At 40.0% G+C, this 24,978-nt stretch overlaps 2 protein-coding genes across 8 annotated transcripts in view; both read right to left on the bottom strand.

Annotated features, from left to right (window-relative positions):
- The window catches only part of TTBK2 (tau tubulin kinase 2), a 129,302-nt gene extending 128,747 nt beyond the window's left edge, over positions 1 to 555 (bottom strand). For all 6 annotated transcript variants that reach the window (XM_043919116.1, XM_043919115.1, XM_043919114.1 and 3 more), the window contains exon 1: positions 145 to 555. The gene's annotated coding sequence lies outside the window, so the exon portion shown is untranslated. The remainder of the gene's footprint in view (positions 1 to 144) is intronic.
- An 11,494-nt stretch (positions 556 to 12,049) lies between these two features.
- The window catches only part of UBR1 (ubiquitin protein ligase E3 component n-recognin 1), a 135,207-nt gene continuing 122,278 nt past the window's right edge, over positions 12,050 to 24,978 (bottom strand). For both annotated transcript variants that reach the window (XM_043919189.1, XM_043919190.1), the window contains exons 45-47: positions 18,142 to 18,312; positions 16,764 to 16,865; positions 12,050 to 14,710 (exon numbers count right to left, since the gene is read on the bottom strand). In XM_043919189.1, the coding sequence (XP_043775124.1) occupies positions 14,569 to 14,710; positions 16,764 to 16,865; positions 18,142 to 18,312 (415 nt within the window). In that variant the 3' untranslated portion in view covers positions 12,050 to 14,568. The remainder of the gene's footprint in view (positions 14,711 to 16,763; positions 16,866 to 18,141; positions 18,313 to 24,978) is intronic.

Here is a 24,978-nt window from a genome sequence, read left to right as displayed (position 1 = left end):
GGAGTCTCCAGTACCCCTCCCCTCTGCACCAGGGTCCGTCGCTGGGCGAGGGGTGCGGCCGGAGGAGGGGGTCAGGACCGAGAGAGGGCGGGAGGCGGGGCTCCCCCAGCGGCGTCCTGGGGGGTCGCGGGGGGTGTGTCCTACCTGGGCCGTGGCGGTCGCAGGGATTTCGGAAGGAGGGCTCGAGTCCAGCTCAGGGCCGGGACCGGCAGCGGTCAACCCTCAGCAGGCGGGACGGCCGCCGCCTGCCCATCCCCCGCCGCCAATTGCGGCGGGACCGGAGCGCGGCTTCGAGGGCCGGCAGGCTGGGTAGTCCCCTCGGGTACCGTCCGCGCTTACTGGCGGCGGCGGCGGCTGCTGCTGTTACTGCTGCTGCTGGCCGCCCCCAGCCGCTGTGCTTGTGCCAGCCTCTGCTCCTCCTCCTGCCGCCGCCGCCGCCACCTTGTCCCCACCGCTCCCATCGCCGCTGCGGCGACTACTGCAGCGCCCGCTGACCCGACCCGACGTTATTCTCCCCCTTCGCAACCCAGCACAGCCTAGCCCACCTGCCCTGCCAGTGCGCACGCCCACCTCTCCGCCACAGGTGCTGATTGGAGAGCGCGTCCCAAGCCCGCCAAGTCGGTTGGCTGGTCCCATTGCCTATCACGAAAGGGGCGGAGAGTCAGGCAAAGAGCGTCTCCGCCCCCCACCGGAGAATTGCCGCTATCTTCAGGTTTGCCTGAGAGGGCGAGTTACCGGGAAAGGAGCATCACAATGGCAGCGCGCGTGCGCGCGGGAATTCTGGTCCTTGTAGTTCCAGCCTCAGCCGCAACTGCCCGCTCGTCCCGAGCAGCGAAGTAGGGCTTCTGAGACTGGTGGTTGGCGCGTAGTGGCGTCGTCCTAGCTCAGCAGTTATCTTGGTTATAGAGACACAGTTGTGACGCCAGGATTGGTCTTTTCGGAGGAAGATCGGAAATGCTTTGTCACGATACGAATTTACACACGCCGAGGAGTTCGGTCGCGAAGGGCCCCAAATCTTGAGGCCCTGCCTTGCCACCTCCTCAGAACCCTCGCTGCCAGGATCTGGCAAATTGGCTCTGTCCCCAGAACAGCCTAACATGAAGCTATTCACTGGTGTGTACTGGGGACAGGCCTAAAAGTGTAAGGAGGAAAAGAGACCGAGACCGCCAGAAAGGAGTCAGCCTGGAGCCCGGCGTATCCTTACGGTTTTCACATTCATGAAGAACAAGATTTCACTCCCTTTTTGGGAAACACCCCCGGTGAAGGGTTCAATGAGAAGCCCCCGTGAGGTGCCCAGAAGTATGGGCTTCTGGGCAACACTGCGGGAGTCCCTCCAAGACTTGAAAAGCGAGAAGGGCGGAGCAACGAGGCTCTGTGGGCTAATTTGTCTTTGGTGTATCAAGCTCTTTTGTAAAGAGGAAACCTTATGATAAAAACCCCTCTGCCATCCTTACCCACCAACTTACAGAAGAAAAAGCTCAAAGAGGTTAACAGCTTTCCTAGAGCTATAAAACTAATTAGTGGAAGAACCGAACTCCAATCTCGTAAACTCCCGTGTCCAGTGCTGTTTTTACTTAATAATCACAGTGATTCACGGGAGTCTGAAATCCCATGGACTGAAAAGATTGTGATGAATTCTGAGCTTCATTTTACTTTAAATCTTTTTATTTCCTTAAGTGACCTTATGATTAAAGTTGATTCAGAATATATAATGGTTAAATATGAATCCTATATTCAGTCTATAACTATTATTGAATCTGTTTCTTGCTCGGGAAACGCCACAGCCTCTTGACATTCTTTGAAAAACAGCAGGCACTTCTACTGTCATGTCTAGATCCTTGGATAAAAAGCAGGACAAAACGTACATTAAAGGCACTTGATGATGCAGCTCTCTTGTTCTATTCAAAATTTAAGAAGTTGCCAAATTGTTTTCTTTCCACTGATGAAAACCACAAGTTGTTTTTTCCGTTACTTTGTCTCACAGAATATAGTTCACTTCAGGGTATTGTCAGGGCAAGTAATTTGAATTGGAAAGGATCAGTGTTTCTGTAAATAATTTTCTTTAGTTTTAAAGACGTTTATAGGGGAAAACAAAGTCCAGATTCATTGAAATTATGGACAGCAGGATTTCAAATAGCTATTCTCCATTTGAAAAGAATATTTTACACTCACTTAGCAAATATAGTGTGTCCTCTTCAAGCTACCGATATAATCTCTGCTATCATAGATAAGGGTTTGAGTGAATTTATTCACAGAACTATTGTTTATTTTAAATGAGTTAGTAGATACAGCTGGGTTCTCCAAACGTTGGAATGATGATTATTCTTCTGATTGTCTTATGACCAACTCTCATTTGCAAATCCATGAAGGATAAGAGAAATAGAAAAGTCTGTGAGAAAGCAGTCCAGCAGCTGTATCTAAAGAGTTGAAGAGGAAAAAAAAAGTGCAGTGCAAAAGGAAGTGCTGTATGATAAATTTCTTAAGAATAAGACAACAGTGTATTTCAGAGTGGAGCTTCCCAGGTGTTGCAGTGGTAAAGAATCAACCTGCCAATGCAGGAGACACAAGAGATGTGGGTTCGATCCCTGGGTCTGGAAGATCCCCTGGAGTAGGAAATGGCAACCTACTCCAGTATTCTTGCCTGGAGTATTCCATGGACCGAGGAGCCTGCTGAGCTACAGTCCAAGGGGTCGCAAAGAGCCAGACTCAGCTGAGCACCAGCACCGTATAGCAGACTAGGAAGTTTAACAATGAATATTATTATACTGAGAGTATATATTATAGTGAGAGTTAATGCCACAGGTATAGGAATTCCCAAGGAAAATGGCTTCCCAGGCCTCTTTTTTTTCCTCTGGTGTTTTCCATTTGACAATTACTGGTCTGTTCCAAGAGATATTTGTTCAATTAGGATAAATGGCAAGGTAATATATTATTCAAGAGCTGGTACAAGAACTCAGGAATCTCCTTTTGAGATACACGTATCTCATATATACATACTACAAAATAAATAAATGTGGTAGCCAGCCTCTAAGATGGCCCCCAATGATCACTGCCTCCTGGTATCTTTACCTTTGTATAGTCTCTCCCGTACTGAATTGGGCTGCCTTGTGTAACCAATAGGCTTTTTCAGAACTTGTGTAAATTCCAGGTCTAGGCTATAAAATACTTTGCAGCTTCCGCTTTTTCTTTTGGCCACCTAATATTTTTAATTGAAGGATTTTTGCTTTACAGAATTTTATGGTTTCTGTCATACATCAACATGAATCAGCCATAGGTACACCCATGTCCCCTCTATCCTGAACCTTCCTTCCCTCTCCTGCCCCATCCGGCTCTTCTAGATTGTCACAGAGCCCCTGTTTGAGTTCCCTGAGGCACATGGCAAGTTCCCATTGTCTGTCAATTTTACATGTGGTAATATAAGTTTCCAAGTTACACCCTCCAAGCATCCACCCTCTCCTCCCCTCCCCTCCCTTGGGGTCCATAGGTCTGTGCTCTATGTCTGTTTCCCCATTACTGCCCTGAAGATAAATTCATCAGTACCATCTTTCTAGATTCCATATATATGCACCAGTATATGATATTTATATTTCTCTTTCTGACTTACTTTGCAGCTTCCACTTTATGCTCTCTTGGATCATTCACTTAGAGGAAAGCCAGTGCTACAATATGAGGATCTTAAGCAGCCACTTGGAGCTCGCTATCTGGCAAGGAACTCAGGCATTACACCAATAATCAACTCCAATTTGCCAATCATCTTAGTGAACTGTTCTTGGAAACAGATCCTCCAGACCCAGCCAAGCCTTCAGATGACGGCAGGCTTAGCTGGCATTTTGATTACCACCCTGTGAGATACTTCGAGCCAGAACCACTCAACTAAGCCACACCCAAAATCCAGACCCACAGAAAGGATGTGATACAATAAATGTTTGCTGTTGTTTTAAGCATTAAGTTTTGGGGGCAATTCATCATGCAGGTGGGTTCTTTACCACGAACGCCACCGGGGAAGCCCAACTAATACAGTAAGACTGACAAAAATATGGCAGAGAAGAACAACTCAAATCTACAGATGTGTGCTCTGGATAACCGAGCCTGAATCAATGAGACTCTGTTTCTAGGATCAGCCTTAGAGTGTATTCTAGGATAATGAGCAAAGTTCAGATTTATCCTGAGTTCCCCACAGAACATAAAGCCTCTTTCAACACAGCTTCCTTTCTCCAGGACAGAATAAATAACATACTTTATTCTTTCCCTTCATTTGTAGCTTCCTTTACCCACATTCAAATAACCACTGATTTGCTACTTCTTAAGCTTCCTCTAAATCTAAACGGGAAATAAGTCTAGTTATTTCCATTGTTTGTACAATACCACAGTGAACCAGTGTGCAATTCAAGGAAAAGAGACCACATAACTTTTGCTTTCCCACTCTCTTCTAAATCAAATCTCATATTGTATGCATGCATGCATGCTTAATCACTTAGTTGTGTCCTACTCTTTGCAACCCCTTTGGACAGAGGTACACTAGGCTCCTTTGTCCCTGGGATTCTCCAGGCAAGAATACTGGAGTGGGTTGCCATTCTCATCTCCAGGGGATCTTCCTGACCCAGGCAGGGATCGAACCCTGGTCTCCTGCATTGCAAGCGGATTCTTGACTGTCTGAGCCATCAGGGAAGCCCCTCATGTTGTATACCTGAAACTAATAATATGTGAATTATATCTCGATTTTTAAAGCTCTCAGAATGGTACACTTTAAATGAGTAGATTGTATGGTATGTGAGTTACAGTCATCTCTTGGTATTCCTGGAGGATTGGTTCCAGACCACCACCCCTCCTGTAGGTCCTCCTTGCAGATACCCAAATCCAAGGATACTCAAGTCCTTTGTATAAAATGGCATAGTAGGAACTAACAGTGTTGTAGATAAATTACACTTCAAACAAAATCATAGAGATCAATTTGTGGTTACCAGAGGCAAGATGGTGGGGAGGGGAAAATGAAGGCAGTCAAAAGACACAAACTTCCATTTATAAGATAAATAAGTTCTAGAGATGCAATGTACAACATGATAAATATAATTAACACTGCTTTTTTAAGATTTTTTTTTCTTTCTTGTCTTTTAGGCTGTGCATTATATATGAAAGTTGTTAAGGGGGTAAATCCTAAGAGTTCCCATCACAAAGAAAATTTTGTTTTCTATTTTGTATCTATATGAGATGATGGATGTTCATTACACTTGTGATAATCATTTCATGGCGTAAGTAAGCCAAAGTATTATGCTGTACACCTTAAACTTGTATAGTGCTGTGTGTCAATTATATTTCAATAAAACTGGAAGAAGAAAAGCAAACAGCATAGTACTTGCATATAACCTATGCATACCCTCCCATATACTTTAAGTTATCTGTAGATTACTTATAATACCTAACAATATAAATACTATTTGAAGAGTTGTATGACATGCAGAAAATTCAAGTTTTGCTTTCGGAACTTTCTGAAATTTTCTTTTCAAATATTTTCAATCCATGGTTGGTTGAATCCATATATGCAGCACCCAAGGATACAGAGGCCCAAGGCACTGACTATGGATCTCAATAAAGCTTTTTAAAAAAACTCTCCACAGTCTTTTGAAACGTGAAGCTAGTAGTGGACTGGTGCTCAAGCATTTCCACAAACCAGCAAACAATCCTGTTTTTTAAATTTGTCGCCAATCTAACCAGTTACTATTTGAATGTTACTTAATCCACTAAACAAAACATTTTAAAGCCAATCAATGCCAACAGCTCTGCTATGCACTGGAAAAACACATATGAATAAACAATCTTTGTCCTTAAGAGTTTCAGAGTGCATTAGCAAACATGCAAAGCGTATTACGATGCACCGTAATAACTATTAGAGGTATATTATGTAGGCTACAAAGATGCTCTAGAACAGGGGTCAGTAAATTATAGGTGGCAGGCCAAATTTGGGAGGGTCCTCTCCTGGTGGCTCAGACAATAAAGCATCTGCCCACAATGCGGGAGACCTGGGTTTGATCCCTGAGTTGGGAAGATCCCCTGGAGAAGGAAATGGCAACCCACTCCAGTACTCTTGCCTAGAAAATTCCATGGATGGAGGAGCCTGGTGGGCTACAGTCCATGGGGTCACAAAGAGTCAGACACGACTGAGCGACTTCCCTTTCTGAGCGCTTGACCTCTTTAAGCCAATTTCAGCAGCATGTTCATTTTGACAGAAATGCATTCACATTAAATACACTACTTCAAGTGTTTGCATTTTTGAAAACTTCATCCTTTATTTTGCTGTGAGGGGCTTTATTTCTAATTAAAGAAATTTCAAATAAAAAGGAACCAGTAAGAAAAAATTGGCAGGGGAGGGGGGATAGGTAGACAAAGTAATCTCAGTTTTGGATATATTAGTCTACTGTCTTTTAAGCTGTTGGTGTTTGGTGTTCGGTGATCATTAAAACAGACCATAATATTAGGGAAGACTGACACTCATTGATTGAAATTAGTAAAGTTAAGAAAAGAAACTAAAAGTTAATTTGCATTTACAAAAGTAATTCTAATCATAGTTATTTCTTGATCAACTTCCTATTTATGCCTAACTTTTATGGACTACAAAACAACAAACCACTAAATGTTAAAACCTAGCTTTTTACAAATTGTGTTCTACTAGAACAGTAAATTCTCTACATATTTGCTCAGTCTTTTAGGTTTTCTCTGTTTCAAGGTCATCAATTAACAAAGCATCATTGGATACTCAGAATTTCAAATGAGAAAGTGGTGAAGTGATGTGATTCCTGATCTGCGTCTGCAAGAGTCTGGAAAAATGAGTGATTTTCAATCTAGTTCAGAGATTAGCAGCTCCAAAAGCTGAATGGCTTTCTGTGATTTTAAGGTAGAATAACTGACTGGCAATGCTAATAGCGCACCCTAGTGGTCATAGTATTCCACTGCCAACTGTATTGAAATAGAACAGGCTCTTCTATTTTGTCTTATTAATCAAAGTTGACTATCCAGTGGATAGGGATTTATATGATTTTTAGAAATCAGATGATGATGATGATAAATATGATCTTTAAAAATATCTTTCTGGTGGTGTTACTTGGATATTGAATGTTCTAGAAAATGAATCTGCAGATGACAGGTGAAATTTCCAGAAATTTAGTGGGTAGTACATCAAGGTAAAAGCTGACTTAAAATGCAACATTAAAAAACTAAGGTCATGGCATCTTGTCCCAACACTTCATGGCAAATAGAAGGGGAAAAAGTGGAAGCAGACGCAGATTTTATTTTCCTGGGTTCCAAAATCACTGCAGATAGTGACTGCAGCCATGAAATTAAAAGACACTTGCTCCTTGGAAGCAAAGCTATGACAGATTCAGACAGCATATTAAAAAACAGAGTCAACACTTTACTGACAAAGGTCCATCTAGTCAAAGCTATCATTTTTCCAGTAGTCATGTATGGATGTGAGAGTTGGACCATAGAGAAGGCTGAGCACCGAAAAATTGATGCTTTTAAATTGTGGTGAAGAAGACTGAGGGTCTGTCGAAATGCAAGATCAAACGGGTCAATCCTAAGGAAATCAACCCTGAATATTCATTGGAAGGATTGGTGCTGAAGCTGAAGCTCCAACACTTTGGCCACCTGATGGGACGAGCTGACTGATGGAAAAGACCCTGATGCTGGGAAAGATTGAAGGCAAAAGGAGAAGGGGGCAGCAGAAGGTGAGATCATTAGATAGCATCACAAACTCGATGGACATGAATTTGAGCAAACTCTGGGAAATGAGTGAAGGACAGGGGAGCCTGGCATGCTATAGTCCGCGGGGTCGAAAAGAGTCAGACACGACATAGTGATTGAACAATGACAACAAGAGATAATTTACTTTCTTCAGTTCATCTATATTGTTTATCGAGGACCACATCAACTATTACAATTTAGCTAACTAGTTCTAGAAGCTGCCACAAACAATTTATGACCTCCCCTGACTGAGGCTTGTTTATAGGAATATAAATTCCAGTAACTGATTTTGGGCATTCATTGAATTGCATTATTTTCATTTTATATTTTACACTGAGCCTGATAAGCTCATTTGTTTCAAGTCATTTTTGTTAACAGTTTGATAACATTTATTATAAAATTCTTTTCAGTGTCCTCTGGAGATGAATTTCCCCTAAAGGAAATGTCTATCCTCAAAATGACTTGAAATATGTGCATTTTTAATTGATTGGTTTATTAAAATCACACTTGATTGCACTAAATGGAGACAGAGATATTTTATCTTTTAAAAATCAATTCTTCTCTATTCCAATTGCCACTCTCCTTCTTAGGTCATCACTTCTTATCTACATTACTTCAGTTGAGGCTTCTAGCTGATCTTTCCAGTCTTTGCAGTGTCTTTTGTTTTTTCCACAGGGTAGACAGAGAGCTCTTTCTAACTGCAAATCTGATCACATTATTTTTCATCTATGAAAACAGTATTAGTGATTTCCTCATTGCCCTGAGTATCACTTACAAAGCTTTTTTATGATCAATTTTCACTCTTGTTATTAAGTAACCACACTCCATTCTCCTGTCCATTGAGTAAGAGAAGAAATAAGGTATAAATACTGGAAGAGAAAAGAAAAGATATATTTATTACCTACATAGTAAATATCAAACACATCTAAAGGAAAATATTAAAATTAATGGTATTAAAAATGATGCAAATTAACTTATTTACAAAACACACGAATGCACTCAATCAGAAACCTTTATATATTGCTGTGTTTCTAACAGGAAGAATACATGGAATTCGGGAATCAAGTATCACTCCAAATCACATCTTAAATGACTCCCTAGAGAATTCTGTGCTTTCTGTCCTTGCAGTTCTGGGCTCTTTACAGTTAGATGTCTTGGTCCCCAACAGTGGTTCACTCTTGCCAGGGGACACAGCAAGGGTCCTTCTAAACTATAAACTATGGCTGTGGTCTTTTGGACTGCATGCAACTAGCAAGCGAGTAAAGGAGTTGCCATTTTAGCAGGGGCAATTGACCTGGATAAGCAGGAGGTAGGGCGGCTCTTGGATTACAGAAGGAATATGTGTGGAATTTAGATGATCTACTTGGACACTTCTGGGTACTCCCTTGCCCAGTTGTGACTGAATGAATGGCTTAGTGCAACAACTTAAACCTTTTTTGCTCCCAAATCTGTCTCAGTATCTGCTTACTGTAGGACCCAACCAACACACTGATTATGTTGTTTAGATCTACTATATTCTTCTTAATTCTTTGTCCACTTTATCTAGGATCAGGAGATGTTAAAGTCTCCTTTATTAATGTGTCTATTCATCCTTTTATATCCTGTAGTTTTGCTTTAGGAAAGTTGCTGCTCTACTACAAGATATCCTCAGCTTGCACAGTTCCTACATGCAAGATTTTCCAGTTACCATGTTTTAATTCATTAAAATTCAGTTCAGTTCAGTTGCTCAGTCGTGTCCGACTCTTTGCGACCCCATGAATTGCAGCACGCCAGGCCTCCCTGTCCATCACCAGCTCCCGGAGTTTACTCAAACCCATGTCCATCGAGTCAGTAACGCCATCCAGCCATCTCATCCTCTGTCGTCCCCTTCTCCTCCTGCCCCCAATGCCTCCCAGCATCAGGGTCTTTGCCAGTGAGTTAACTCTTCGCATGAGGTGGCCAAAGTACTGGAGTTTCAGCTTCAGCATCTGTCCTTCCAATAAATACCCAGGACTGATCTCCTTTAGGATGGACTGGTTGGACCTCCTTGAAGTCCAGGGGACTCTCAAGAGTCTTCTCCAACAACGCAGTTCAAAAGTGTAGTCCTCAACAAAATGGATCAAATTTCACTTATGATGGTATATAACTGAGTAATTTCATAAAGTGCAAATTACATGGCTAGCTCTCAATCCACAAATCATTAAATAACAGATGTGTGTCACAATCAGTGACCAATTCTGTAACTTCTTTCAGAGTTTGCTGGTGATTGGACATTACAAATCTGTTGTTCAGCTCAGTGATGGAGGGCAAACTATATAGTTGTGTTGTCTCCTTGTCTCCCAGTAATAAATCCATGTGAGATTTTTAAAAAATGGACAACCAAAACAGGGAATGGCCAACAAAGATAAAAATGCAGCAAAGAGACTAAAGTGATAATGCTGGAAGTGAAATTCAAGTCAAATCTAGATGTTTTATAAGTTATACTGGAGTTATAGGAGTAGGAGTTAACTATGGAATTTGAGAGACTACTGCTATTTGAGAGACTGTGTGTCAGAAGCTAGCGAAGGCAAACTTCAAAATATATATATATATTATATACTTTTATATATATATATATATATATATATATATATATATATATATATGTGGTTATGACGAATGTTCCGGAAGGAACACCAAAAATCTTCACACTAAAGGAACTCTTGGAAGTATTTCATGGCTTTGGAACACAAAAGAGTAAAACTCTGGAAGCTGATTCAAACTTAGAAATGTGACAATTTGTCAATGCCTAGAAAAGATGCTCACTCTGTATCATTAGAAGTTATACAAAGAGAAGGCAGGCATGCTTGTTGCTTTTTTCTTGTGAAGTTTTAGAAAAAAAGAAAACACTTTAATTTTCAATGTTTCTAATGTTATAAATTACATTGCACTACATAAATATTATCTTGACTGTTTTCATTTCCCAATACTTTTACTATTGACAGTAAGAGTTTGTTTTGACCAAAAATTTTAAAGGCCGTAGAACAATTGTACCTTTCCCATTGATGACTAAAATTGCTTTCTATGGTTTCAGCTTACATGACCATATATGCAGTAATTCATTACTGTACAAACTGAGGACTGCCTGTGGTGGAGTCTCTCAGTCGTGTCCAACTCTTTGCGACCCCATGGACTGTAGCCCACCAGGCTCCACCGTCCATGGGATTTTCCAGGCAAGAGTACTGGACTGGGCTGCCATTTCCTTCTCCAGGGGATCTTCCTGACCCAGGGATCAAACCTGGGTCTCCCGCAATGTAGACAGACGCTTTACCATCTGAGCCACCAGGTAAGTCCTGTATTTGTTCCCAATTCTCCACATCCTCACCAACACATTATCTATCTTTATCTTTAAAAGACAGCCATTCTTGTGGGTATGTAGCAGTACTTCATTGTGGTTTTGATTTGCATTTCCCTAATGACTAATGCACCTTTTTTCATGTACTTACTGGCAATTTACATGTATATCTTCTTTGGGGAGAAAAATCTATTCAAATCTTTTGCCCATTTTAAAATTAGGTTCATCTCTTTAACGTTCATCTGACTCTGTTAGCTCAACTAATTTTTAAAAAAATAGGTGAGCTCTTTGTCTTAGTGACTCAGAGGTAGCCAGCTCCTTCAGAATGAAGATGAACATCTCTTTCCCAGCCACTGGTTGCCAGAAACTCATTGAAATGGATGATGAATGAAAACTTCATACCTCTTATGAGAAGCATGTCGCCACAGAAGTTGCTGCTGACACTCTGGGTGAAGAATGGAAGGGTTATACATGGGCCGAACCAGTGGTAGGAATGACAAACAGGGTTTCTCCATGAAGCAGGGTGTCTTGACCCATGGCTGAGTCCACCTGCTACTGGGTTAGGGACATTCCTATTACAGACCAAAGAGGACTCGAGAAAGAAAGCACAAATCTGTATGAAGTTGCATTGTGGAAGTCAATCTGAGTGTTCTCCATCTGGTCATCGTGAAAAAAGGGACGAGGATATTCCTGGGCTCACTGATATTACTGTGCCTCACTGCCTGGGGCCAAAGAAGTTAGTGGAACCTGCAAACTTTTCAGTCTCTCCAAAGATGATGTCTGCCAGTATGTGTTGAGAAAGCCCCTAAACAAAGAAGGTAAAATTATTTACTGATAAAAGAGTATATGGTGAAAAAGTTTGGAGATCATTACACAAAATGCCTATGTGTTTTAAAGGGTCTGTCGGGGCTGACAAATATAACTTTTAGCTAGGGCTCCATTCTAGGTGTAGTTTTTTATACTTCAAACCCAAATCCCCAAACATGAGAAGTCCCTTTCTTTCTTTTTAAATATACACATATAAGATATTTTATTTCAAAAAGCACAGAACATTATACAAGTTTTAAATTTACATTTTGCAATAAAAGATATCAATATATGCATTATTTGTATAACTTCATCATGGATGGAATTTGAATCAGTGGTATAAACATGTTGCAGTCACTAAATATAGATCATCATCACAGTGAACCAAAATGCATAGTTGTTACGAAATGACAAATGACCACTAAAGGGTGAACTCACAACCCATACACCAACATAATAAATTAATTATACAGATATATGTTTTTCTTCACTGCATCATTAAAATTCCTGCCAGCCCCTCACCAAACATTAGAAAAACACAGTCTTGGATCCAATCTGTTGAACCAATTCCTCCACATACTACACTACAGAAAATAAAGTGACTTTTTGCTCATTTTAAAGTAAACTTCATAAGCTTTTAAATTGTTTACAATGATGAAGGCAAACAACGAGGATATTGGAACATGATTAGAAATCCCCTGGGCTGGGGGCAGCACTGAGAAACATAAGTTCATCTACAGTGCAGAAATCTGAGTCAACCTCAGGAAATGGAACTCAACAGGAAATGGGTTCTTTGGCAGTAAAGATCTGACTGGCCACTGCAGGATAGTCCCTCTGGCAGCTTAAGAGCCTAACTCTAGGATTTATGAAGTGGATAGGAAAAGGCTAGAAATGAAAAATCAATTTATCTTTGCTAAACTGGGGCCAATTGATTAGGGCAGAAGTGAGCATCTTCTGTTTCCCAGGCAAATGGCTCAAACCTTTCCAGACAATCCATCCAACAGAATTATATAAGAAATAAAGGGAAATGTAATCACTTAATCATACTGGCAAATTTGACAAACTGAATACTGAAATTTCTAATCCTCACCCATCACTAGCTATAAACTGTTCACTAGAGTTGTATCTATTAATATTTCCTGATATATTCTGAATGATAATTATTCAAGAAGAAAATCATGATTGTGATTCTGATACTTGTTCATGCCAGTCCCTTATTGAAAAATCCAGACTTTCTTATGTTACATAAAGATACCAAAAAACCTAACCCCAAATGTGCATCATCAATTTGCAAATATATTTTTATTTGCTTGCTTTTGCTGAGCAAAAAGAAGGTAGGAAAACATTTAAACACATATGACCATGGTCACCAAAGGCAAAATAAGATAGTCTTTGAATGCATCTTTCAAACTTCTAACTTTATCCCAGAGACAACAGAAGCTAAAATATAAGATCTCAATTTCTCTTCTGCCTTCTGTTTTATATTACAAGTTCTTAATATAAAAAGTTAAAGCCAAGAAGTCTATGCACAGATTTCAGGAGAGTTCTGTTATTTATAAACAAGATGGCTCAACCACAGCATGTTATATATAACAGGATACAGACCACTGATCACATGGCTTTTTTGGTTGGTTGTATGCATCATCTACCCAGAATTTATGAAAAGTTTGCACACAGATAACAAATGAAGGATCTGTCTTACAAAAACATTAGAAGGTTACAGAACAGGCTTAAATCTGATTGTTCTAATTTACATCCAATGCTCCACTCATTGGGGGAATTTTTTTACCCTCATTCTATAGATAGTTTAAACAGAACTGCAACAGGTTTCTATTAAATACAGTGGTGCCACAATCAAGAGATAAGTGAACTCATTTTAGAAACTTGCCTTTGTAAAATGGAAAGTATAATTTCAAAACCCAACAAAGCTAATCCTCACCATCAGAGGTGAGGATTGCAGGCTTTGTCACATCAGGGATAAATAATGAATACATTATCCTAACTCTTCTTGAGGTCTACAGAAATTTGACCTCAAGGGAAAAAAGCTTTTCCATACCAGCAGAAATTTGCCATAGAAATGGAAACTCCATACAGAAATTTAATTTCTGGCTGAAACAGTAAGTGCAACATGAGGGGCATTTCCTTAAGAGAGAAATACTAATAAAATGTTTACTTTTTGGAAAACTTTCTCAACTGAAGTATACCACATGGTTTCTGAATTCCTCTTTAGCTGCAAGGAAGACTATCACAGATCATTAAAATCTTGCCAGTGATCCATTAGCTAAACCAAATTTGGGGGGGAAACACCAAATTATAGAACAGTTAAACAATATGTAAGAATGCTGGCCAACAGCTTGATGTGACTTCACTTTTCAGATGGATGGAGTGAAATGGGACAGATGATGAAGGGAAATGAGTTTTCTGGAACTATTAGCAGAATCAGACACTTGGGGTGAAGAAGCAATTCTTTAGTGTTCCGGAACATAAAACAGATTAATCTATGGTTTTGTTTTGTTTTTTTCCCTGTTTAAGCATATGTTTGCTAATTGAAAGAAATACTCCATTAAGGAATATTTTATTGACGTATGTGAATCTGGACAAGGAGCAAAAGACCCTCCAACCCTTCCCCAGCCTTCAGCAAGGTCTCCATAATTTTGAATCGGTCTTCATTCCTGTCTTCCTTCGTGATTGTTGCCAGGCAGGGTTGGAGCTCACAGTAACTGCCAGTTGAATCCAAATAACATCTGATTAGTCTCCTGGCTCCTGGCAATCTCTTCTATGATGCAGTGCTGCTGCCACACCAAATGTAGCTTCCGATACCGCTCACGAGATAAATGGAGGGGGTTGCCCCTCCTTCAGGAGAAAAGAACAAGACATGTAAGTTTCAATCAAGTAACTGTCATATCTTTATTATTTAAATTATAGTGAACGTTTGAGATACTCTTGGAACTGGGTGGAATCACCAGGACAAGGTTTTAAAAAGTGTATTTTCCCCTCAACACTGATCACTATGACCTGGATCAGTCACTTGGCTAATGAAGCAGACACCTACTCCTTGATTCAGAAAAATAGGTCAAGTATACCAGTTGACTCAGTGGTAAAGAATCTGCCTGCAATGCAGGAGACGCAGGAGACTCAGGTTTGACCCCTGGGTCAGGAAGATCCCCTGGAATAGAAAATGGAAACCCAGTGCAGTATTCTTGTGTGGAGAATCCCACGGACAGAGGAGCCTGGTGGGCTACAGTCCACGGAGTCACAAAGAGTTGAACATGACTGAGCACATATGCATTGTGCTAGGAAAGACCAAATACATTTGGGTTTCCCTGGTGGCTTAGATGGTAAAGAATCTGCCTGCAATGCAGGAGACCTGGGTTGGGTTCCTGGGTTGGGGATATCCCCTGGAGAAGGGAATTGCTACTCGCTCTAGTATTCTTGCCTAGAAAATTCCAGGGATAGAGGAGCCTGGCAGGCTACAGTTCACTGGGTCACAAAGAGTTGGACACTACTGAATGACTAACACTTTCACATACCATGGGCATTATGGGACCTCATTTAAGTCGCCAGAAAGGTTTATAACTTGACGCAGTTCTATTCAATTTTGAGTTGCTAGCCTAAGTGGGTCTTTAACGGCTTTTTGGCCTTATCCAAGTTTATTCAGTTTTGATTTCTGAACTTATAATGGTAGACATTAGGTGTGAGGTGTCACACTAAGCCCTCAAATTATATGCTGTTCCTCAGAAGTATTTGGTTGTTATTGTCAGTATGACACAAAAAACTTGCTGGTGATTAGCAAGTATTTAAATAAAAGTACTCCACACCAATTCTAAGGTCACACAGTTTGTAACACTGTATAACAACTAATCCAAAATGACCGAAGTTTGGCTACTGCCAATGATGGAAAACTGTGAGATTCTCAGCCTTGAGGCACTCACATGTCTCATCTGGTTGGGTACTTTCATATCACCTAACTAAGTTAAAAATTCTGCTTCTTCACACCTTCCTGGAACAACTCAGACTTATCTTCAATTATTAACTACTTTCACCACCCAGTGTTCTTCCTCCTGAATCCAAAGACCTTCTCTATACAGGTAAAAAGCTGTTATAATAAAAACAATTTCCTGTATGAACAAAGAAATTTCAAACCTCATTTAATAAGCCAATTCATATTGAGTAATACACTTCAAAAGAACAAACTTTCAGTTAAACAAAGAGAGACAGTTTATGGTAAGGGGATCTAGCCTTTATCTAGATGTACTTTTTTTTCTCATACCCATGGGTGGTACTCCAGTTGTTAACATCAGTGAAGGATATAGAAAATTTCAGGGTTCTAAGTATTTTTGCTAATGCTTGGGAGCAAAGGGGCTGACATAGTTGGCTAATAAAAAGTTTCAAGTATTGCAATGGAAACAATGAATATCCATTTTAAACCAAGCTCCCTCACTGGACACCACAGAATTTTTTTCTTTTATATATCAACATCAATTAAACCTTTTAAGTAATTCTAAAGAAAGGCTGGTTAAAAATAATAGAGGATTCAAATTTTAGGATGACTTGGGTCTAAAAATTTTGGAGAAGTTATTACCCTCAATTTGTTTTCTGTGTTTTTTGGGGGCCTCCATGGGGCATACAGGATCTTAGTTCCCCGAGCAGGGATCAAACCTGTGTCCCCTGTAGTGTACGTGGGGAGTCTTAGCCACTGGACTGCCAGGGAAGACCCTACCCACAAATTTTGGAGAAGCACAAAGTTGTTGAAAATTATCTGTTACATTTAGGATAGCATCATATTTAATATTTTCAACTTATAGCTATTTAAAATATCTCTCAATATGTAACATTAGCTTTTGTGTTTAAAGACCTGCTATCATCCACGTACAATAATGTGAATAAAATTTAAAAAAAAACTTACTTTAGGCCAGGATCTGTTTCTCCATATTCATCTAAATAAGGGGCTGGATAGGCACAGCCTCTGGCTTTACCTTCAACCAGGACCACTCTACACTCTCTGATTCTGAAAGACAAAACAAATGACAGGAATATTAGGAAGTGCGTGTATGCAAATGACAGGCACTGCATCAAGTTAATCTAGAGAAAAGAAATGGCCATGGGTGTCTTGTTAGGAATTCAGTATAAAGATAATATAAACATAGACAAATAGACTAAATTGTGTTTTGTCTAAATAAAAGAAAATGAACATTGCTATTTTTGTTGATGCTATGGGAAAGATCCATGGATTTAGGGAAATGGGGTCAGCCAGTAATACTGACTAAATACACTGAAGAGAGGAAGGAGGCTGTCCTGTTTGAAACATAGGTACCCTGGAAAATAGTGGCTAGGGTTGTTTCCGCCCTCTTTCCTGACCTATGACCTAGAGGTGGGGGAAGGAACTTAACCAAAGAACAGAACCACATTTCCTAGTCTGATAACCCTGGGCCAGAAAGAAGGTCATCTATGGAAGTGTCATGCCTTTTCTGGTTAGAGCCAGACTCTAAGAGTACACATTATAAAGAACCACTGCAACTTGGAAGATACCTGGGACTCTTAGAGCAGAGAAATGGAAAGATAAAAAATAATGTTTGTGTAGGGGTAAGTTCTCTGGAGAGAAATGATAAAATAAATGGTTGGAATAGGTAGTAGGTGACTTGTTGTAGATTCCCTAAAAGAAAATAGATGTTTGAACTTGGCTTCCATGCACTTATTGCCCTTGTTCCAACAGATGCTGAGAAGCAGTGATTATATATTCCCCAGTGTGTGAGATGTTTGCTTTTATGTAAACAGAAACTATATTACATGGAGAGAATGGAAAGAAAAAGCACACGCATCGACTCTGAATTCTCTCTTTCAGGAACTTGCGCTCTTCTTTCATAGATACGAGAGATTACTGTCTCTTCTCAGTCACTTGCTAATACACCAGGGAAAACAACGGTTGACTGACAGAGGAAAGTGAAGAAAATAAAAACGTTCAAAGGACAATATAAAGTAACAATTTACATGTCCTTTGAAAATTTAAGTTTTAAGACTCTAAACTCTTTCACTCTACCTGAGTTTTACACAATACCAGAATAATCAATATAAATTTCATATTTAAGGTTTTTCACAAATAATAAAAATGTGAATAGATTCCTATTTTTTAACTACTAATTTTAAAAACTATTTCAATTGCAAGTGAATAACAAGTCTATGCTCTAACTTCTGACAGATCATATCCTATCAACATACTGTCCTGCCATAATGGCCTCTAGACTGGACTCAAATCCCCTAAGTTCATTATGAAGCATCCTACTTACTTCAGGAAAATGCAGACTCCAGCACCACAGTGAAGTGCATGAAAAATGCAAGCTCCCACCTCTTCCCCATTCACGGTTTCTTGGCAGCAAATGTTCTGAGAACACAGTATGGCTCCGCAGAAAAGACAGAGGACAGGGTGCTTTCGCTCGTCATCTGCAGACCGTGGGCACCTCAAAAGGGAAGAAAGCATTTAATATGATGGAGAAACAATAAAAGCAAGATAATCAGTTAGCAATGGATATATAACATTTAGCAGTGTTTAAGATGTATTAGCAGTGTTTTCAGCACTGGCAGCTTTGCCATGAAGCAAGCTCTAAAAGACAAGGAAACATTTAATTAGATGATTCTTCTTTAATATTTCTCCTTAAGACAACAAAAAGTCCTCTGATTAATCCACAGTAAGAAACTTTACTTTTGAATATGCAGGGTGTTGGTGATTTCCCATAGAGTCTGGCAATTAAATATGCCTTGAAATTGAGATGCATTTAGAGAATTCAGTTTTCATTGGACATGACTGATTTATAGCCACCTTCCCCGCTCTGGATTGGTTCAGTCAAGTTTGTGTCCCTAATGTTGGCACAATATGACCTTGAAGGTATATAACTGTGGCGGTTGTTTTAACCACAGTTTTTAGTAAGGGTTTGAAACACATTTCCCCCACTTATTTGGAGTATTAAGATCTTTAGGCTTGAAAAGGGGAGACTGCAGTCTTTGAGTTGAGGCACCTTCCAACCCAGAAACACAGCCAGGTCTTAGGAAGGAAAAAGCAACAAAGTTGACTTGCTTGAACTAAGTAAGTAGTACTATGAGATTTGGCCATTTGACACAGTGGTGTGCCAGATCTTTGCTATAAATGACCCCTAAGGGGTGTATCACTGTATATTAAAGTGATAATTGCTATCTCTGAAAGGGAGCATCTTATATTCCTATCTGCTGTATAATGGATATAAAGCAAACATCAATTTGCACAGTAAAAAATAAATGCAATCCCAGGAGAGATCTAGTGATGCCCATAGTTGGGTTAGAATAAAGAGCACCAACACAAATTTTTATTAGGGTATTAACAATTTATTCTCTGAAGTCCAGTTTCTTAGGCAAGACAAGAAAACCACCATTGTCTACACAGGAGCAGAGGGACTCTGTGCATAGGTATTCCATTCCTGTCTCCTACAGATGTGGGGATTAGTTTCACTTCCAGTATGTTGCTCTTTTTGGATAAAGTCAGCATTTTCTTTCACATTTAGCACAGAATGGCTGAACTCCATCCTATAGAGGAAAATGGGGATGATGCCTAAAACACAGCCACTGAGCAGCCACACTCCTACCTAGAAATGATTCAGTTTTAATGAAAACTGGTAGTAAAAATAAAACTGGAAGAGAGCATAATATTTATTTTCATTTTTACTTGAAACCAATAATATCTAATATCACCCAGGAGAATCTTCACTTGGATTAATGATTAACATTCTTCTCAGATCTTCCTAAGAGCCAACTGCACGGCACCCTTGAATGAAGCCAACATCTACTCACTGGACCTCTGTGGTACCAAGGCAGCCCTAAGATTAGGACAATCGCTGAATTTGGATCTGGATGCAATCTTGGAAATCATCCAGCTAATTTTTCAAGGGCTGAGAGGTAAGTGATACAACCACTTCTTTAGTTGGCTGACCTTAATCTGCATAAGACAAGCAGCAAGGAAGCTGATATTGAAGTAAATTCTAACTGGGAATAGAGGCTGAGCAATGGGCTGCCCAAGCTCCTGCTGGGCCAGTTATATCCGCTGGCTTTGTGGCTCAAAGCAATGGTTATAACTAAGGAAGACAATTTCGTTAGTCATCCTGTAGGGCTGTGATTCTTAGAGCAGGCCAAAGAAGGGCTCTTCAAGCCCTTAAGATGACCCCAAAATGCAATCTCTCCCTTGGGTTCCTTCAAGTGACAGCAAGTTATTTAACATATAACTAAAGACTACTAATAAGTCACCTTACAGATAGAGGCAGTTATCTGGCGTTACTAATTGGTATCCTTAAATTTGAGAGTTATTTATGTTTAGTGAGAGACCTAATTAGGTTTACTAAGAAGTTTAGTTGTTGCACAATGCTTGGGAATATTATAAAACACCCAACTGAGCTTTGGAATTTCTGCAATTTGGGGAAAGGATGCTTTGTTAATGTTATATTATCAACCGAGTCTTGAACAGGCTTTGATTTTCAGGCTACTGAGATTCTTGCCTTTTAATTGTAAGTTACTGCTAGTTTCATGTCTGATTTGCTATGGGTGTTGTGTGTAATGCCACTGGAGCATCAGGATACATAACTGCCTCAATAGTAACTTTGCCTCATTCTTTTCAAGATGACACACTATGGACAATATGAAATATTTACAGACCAATGGCTAAAGTAGGTATCAATCTGATTTCTCCATTCAGTGACATTTCACTGGTGGTAGTGCTGTTCTTCATCTTATGCTAGTCAAATAACTTGTATCATATTAAAGATGGTAATTGCAAAATGAAAATTACCATTAACTTTATAGAACATAATTTTATCATACAGAAATATGGGTTTAAGCTCATGTTGTTCTCTTACAGAAGTAACTAACAGGTAATTCACACATGGTATTAGCAATGAATATAATGTAACTTATTTATACTGCTTCTCACTAGTCTGTACCAAACAGTATTTTTTTGATTTGGAAGTGATCAGTGAAAGGGAAGAAGAAGATAAAAGGAAGGTTGAGAAACTGCTTTAGAATAGTGTTTAATCTGATTGAGGTAGGAGGAACATGGTGCCAAGAAAGGAATGTACTCCTTTTTCCAGTACCCAGGCTTAAATCTGAATCATGGGGTTATCTGTTTTACTGCAATAATTACTGTTATATAATACTGGGCTTCCATATAAGATTGTGTCTGGGAAAAAAAAAGAGTTCTTCAGTGTTATTTCAGTGCATGAATATGGTCACCACAGTGTAATGCATGGAAAACAGTGTCTAAAATCACATGTATAAGAGATATTTCCAAGAGTGTTACTTGCTTGCGAAGCTGAGATCAGTGTGGTTCCTCTACCAGAACAACTACTAATCTGGTAAGGACTGTCTGAAGCAACTATTTTGGGAACTGAGTCTGGACAAACAGTTGCAGTGTCCAAAGGAGTGCCTGACAGAAAAAGAGGCTGGTAACTTTCAGTGAATTTTGGCATTTTATATAGAGATTACCATCCTTATCCCCAAGCTCCACACCAGGTAGCTATGGGGGTGGCCGCCCGCAATCATGGTGCAGTGTGTTGCTGCCAAGGTGGACAAGAAGGACCTTGTCCTCAAAAAATTAGGGTTGTAAGCTTATTTTTGCCTGGCAGTTCACTGAGGGGCTGGCACAGGGACTGGCCATTATTTCAACTCCCATGGGCTAAAGCAACTTTCTTGGTGATGATGATAGTAGAGAGGATTTAAAGAGGAAAAACAGTCTATATTTTTCATTCTCTCTCTTTTTTTCTTATTGGATCCAGGCATTTAAGGAAATCTGTCAGTTACTGGCTGACCACAGAGATAATGGAACAGTGATTCCACTTCCAGAACACACAACGAATACAGTCTTTGCACAAAAGGCTTGGAAAAGGCACTAAAACAAACATAACTATAGCCTTTACCAAGCAACAATGGCAATTCATAGAATGGGGGGACTCTGATTTCCAGAGTTATTACATCACAATACTCAAAATGTCCCATTCTCAACAAAACTTACAAGGAAATGGAAAAGTATGGCCCACTCATAGGAAAAAAAAGAGATTGACAGAAATTATCCCTAAGGAAGCCCAACACACTAAAAACAAATACTTTAACTCTCTTAAATATGCTCTTTGAAAAAACCATTGATTTAAAAAAAAAACTAAGGAAATTAGGAAAATATATGAAAGAGTAGGGAATATCAGCAGAAAAATTATAAAAAGCAAACATGGAAAAGTACAATAGCAGAAATTAAAAGCTTACAAAGGGGTTGAATAGCATATAGAAGCAGGCAGAAGAATTAGTAAATTTTCAGTTCAGTTCAGTCCAGTCATTCAGTCATGTCCGACTCTTTGTGACCCCATGAACAGCAACACGCCAGGCCTCCCTGTCCATCGACAACTCGCAGAGTTTACTCCAACTCATGTCCGTTGAGTCGGTGATGCCGTCCAACCATCTCATCCTCTGTCATCCCTTTCTCCTCCCACCTTCAATCTTTCCTAGCATTACGGCTTTTGAAATGAGTCAGTTCTTTGCATCAGGTGGCCAAAGTATTGGAGTTTCAGCTTCAACATCAGTCCTTCCAATGAATATTCAGGACTGATTTCCTTTAGGATGGACTGGTTGGACCTCCTTGCAGTCCAAGGGATTCTCAAGAGCCTTCTCCAACACCACAGTTCAAAAGCATCAATTCTTTGGTGCTCAGCTTCCTTTACAGTCCAACTCTCACATCTATACATGACTACTGGAAAAACCATAGCTTTAACTAGATGGACCCTTGTCGGCAAAGTAATGTCTTCGCTTTTCAATATGCTGTCTAGGTTGGTCATAAACTTTCTTCCAAGGAGCAAGCATCTTTTAATTTCATGGCTGCAGTCACCATCTGCAGTGATTTTGGAGCCCCCAAAAATAAAGTCTGTCACTGTTTCCACTGTTTCCCCATCTATTTGCTATGAAGTGATGGGACCAGATGCCATGATCTTAGTTTTCTGAATGTTGAGTTTTAAGCCAACTTTTTCAATCTCCTCTTTTACTTTCATCAAGAGGCTCTTTAGTTCTTCTTCACTTTCTGCCATAAGGGTGGTGTCATCTGCATAATCTGAGGTTATTGGTATTTCTCCCGGCAATCTTGATTCCAGCTTATGCTTCATCCAGTCCAGCATTTCACATGACGTGCTCTGCAAATACGTTAAATAAGCAGGGTAACAATATAGTTTTGATATAGCCCTTTTCCCATTTAGTACCAGTCTGTTGTTCCACATCCATTCTAACTGTTGCTTCCTGACCTGCATACAGATTTCTCAAGAGGCAGGTCAGGTGGTCTGGTATTCCCATCTCTTTCAGAATTTTCTACAGTATGTTGTGGTCCATACAGTCAAAGGCTTTGGCATAGTCAATAAAACAGAAATAGATGTTTTTCCAGAACTCTCTTGGTTTTTTGATAATCCAACGGATGTTGGCAATTTGATCTCTGGTTCCCCTGCCTTTTCTAAATCCAGCTTGAACATCTGGAAGTTCATGGTTCACATACTGTTGAAGCCTGGCTTGGAGAATTCTGAGCATTACTTTGCTAGTGTGTGAGATGAGTACAACTGTGTGGTAGTTTGAGCATTCTTTGGCATTACCTTTCTTTAGCATTACCTTTCTTTGGGATTGGAATGAAAACTGACCTTTTCCAGTCCTGTGGCCACTGCTGAGTTTTCCAAATTTGCTGGCATACTGAGCGCAGCACTTTCACAGCATCGTCTTTTAGGATTTGAAATAGCTCAACTGGAATTTCATCACCTCCACTAGCTTTGTTTGTAGTGTTGCTTCCTAAGGCCCACTTGACTTAACATTCCAGGATGTCTGGCTGTAGGTTGGTGATCACATCATTGTGATTATCCGGGTCGTGAAGATCTTTTTTGTACAGTTCTTCTGTGTATTCTTACCATCTCTTCTTAATATCTTCTGCTTCTGTTAGGTCCATACCATTTCTGTCCTTTATTGTGCCCATCTTTGCATGAAATGTTCCCTTGGTATCTCTGATTTTCTTGAAGAGATCTGTGGTCTTTCCCATTCTTTTGTTTTCCTCTATTTCTTTGCATTGATCACTGAGGAAGGCTTTCTTATCTCTCCTTGTTATTCTTTGGAACTCTGCATTCAAATGGATATATCTTTCCTTTTCTCCTCTGCCTTTCGCTTCTCTTCTATTCACAGCTATTTGTAAGGCCTCCTCAGACAACCATTTTGCCTTTCTTTTCCTTGGGGATGATCTTGATCCTTGCCTCCTGTACAGGCCACGAACCTCCATCCATAGTTCTTCAAGCACTCTGTCTATCAGATCTGATCCCTTGAATCTATTTGTCACTTCCACTGTATAATCGTAAGGGATTTGATTTAGGTCACACTTGAATGGTTTAGTGGTTTTCCCTATTCTCTTCAATTTAAGTCTGAATTTGGCAATAAGGAGTTCATGATCTGAGCCACAGTCAGCTACCGGTCTTGGTTTTGCTGACTGTATAGAGCTTCTCCATCTTTGGCTGCAAAGAATATAATCAATCTGATTTTGGTGTTGACCATCTGGTGATGTCCATGTGTAGAGTCTTCTCTCGTGTTGTTGGAAGAGGGTGATTGCTATGACCAGTATGTTCTCTTGGCAAAACTCTATTAGCCTTTGCCCTGCTTCATTCTGTACTCCAAGGTCAAACTTGCCCATTACTTCAGGTATTTCTTGACTTCCTACTTTTGCATCCCAGTCCCCTATAATGAAAAGGACATCTTTTTTGGGTGTTAGTTCTAGAAGGTCTTGTAGGTCTTCATAGAACCGTTTCAACTTCAGCTTCTTCAGCATTACTGGTTGGGGCATAGACTTGGATTACTGTGATATTGAATGGTTTGCCTTGGAAATGAACAGAGATCATTCTGTCACTTTTGAGATTGCATCCAAGTACTGTGTTTTGGACTCTTGTTGACTATGATGGCTACTCCATTTCTTCTAAGGGATTCTTGCCAACGGTAGTAGATAAAATGGTTATCTGAGTTAAATTCACCCATTCCAGTCCATTTTATTTTGCTGATTCCTCAAATGTCAATGTTCACTCTTGCCATCTCCTGTTTGACTACCTCCAATTTGCCTT

This window comes from Cervus elaphus, chromosome 12 (assembly GCF_910594005.1).
Source record: "Cervus elaphus chromosome 12, mCerEla1.1, whole genome shotgun sequence".
NCBI classification, from domain to species: domain Eukaryota; kingdom Metazoa; phylum Chordata; class Mammalia; order Artiodactyla; family Cervidae; genus Cervus; species Cervus elaphus.
Note: the sequence above shows the minus strand (reverse complement) of the source record. Positions and strands in the feature narration are given on the sequence as shown.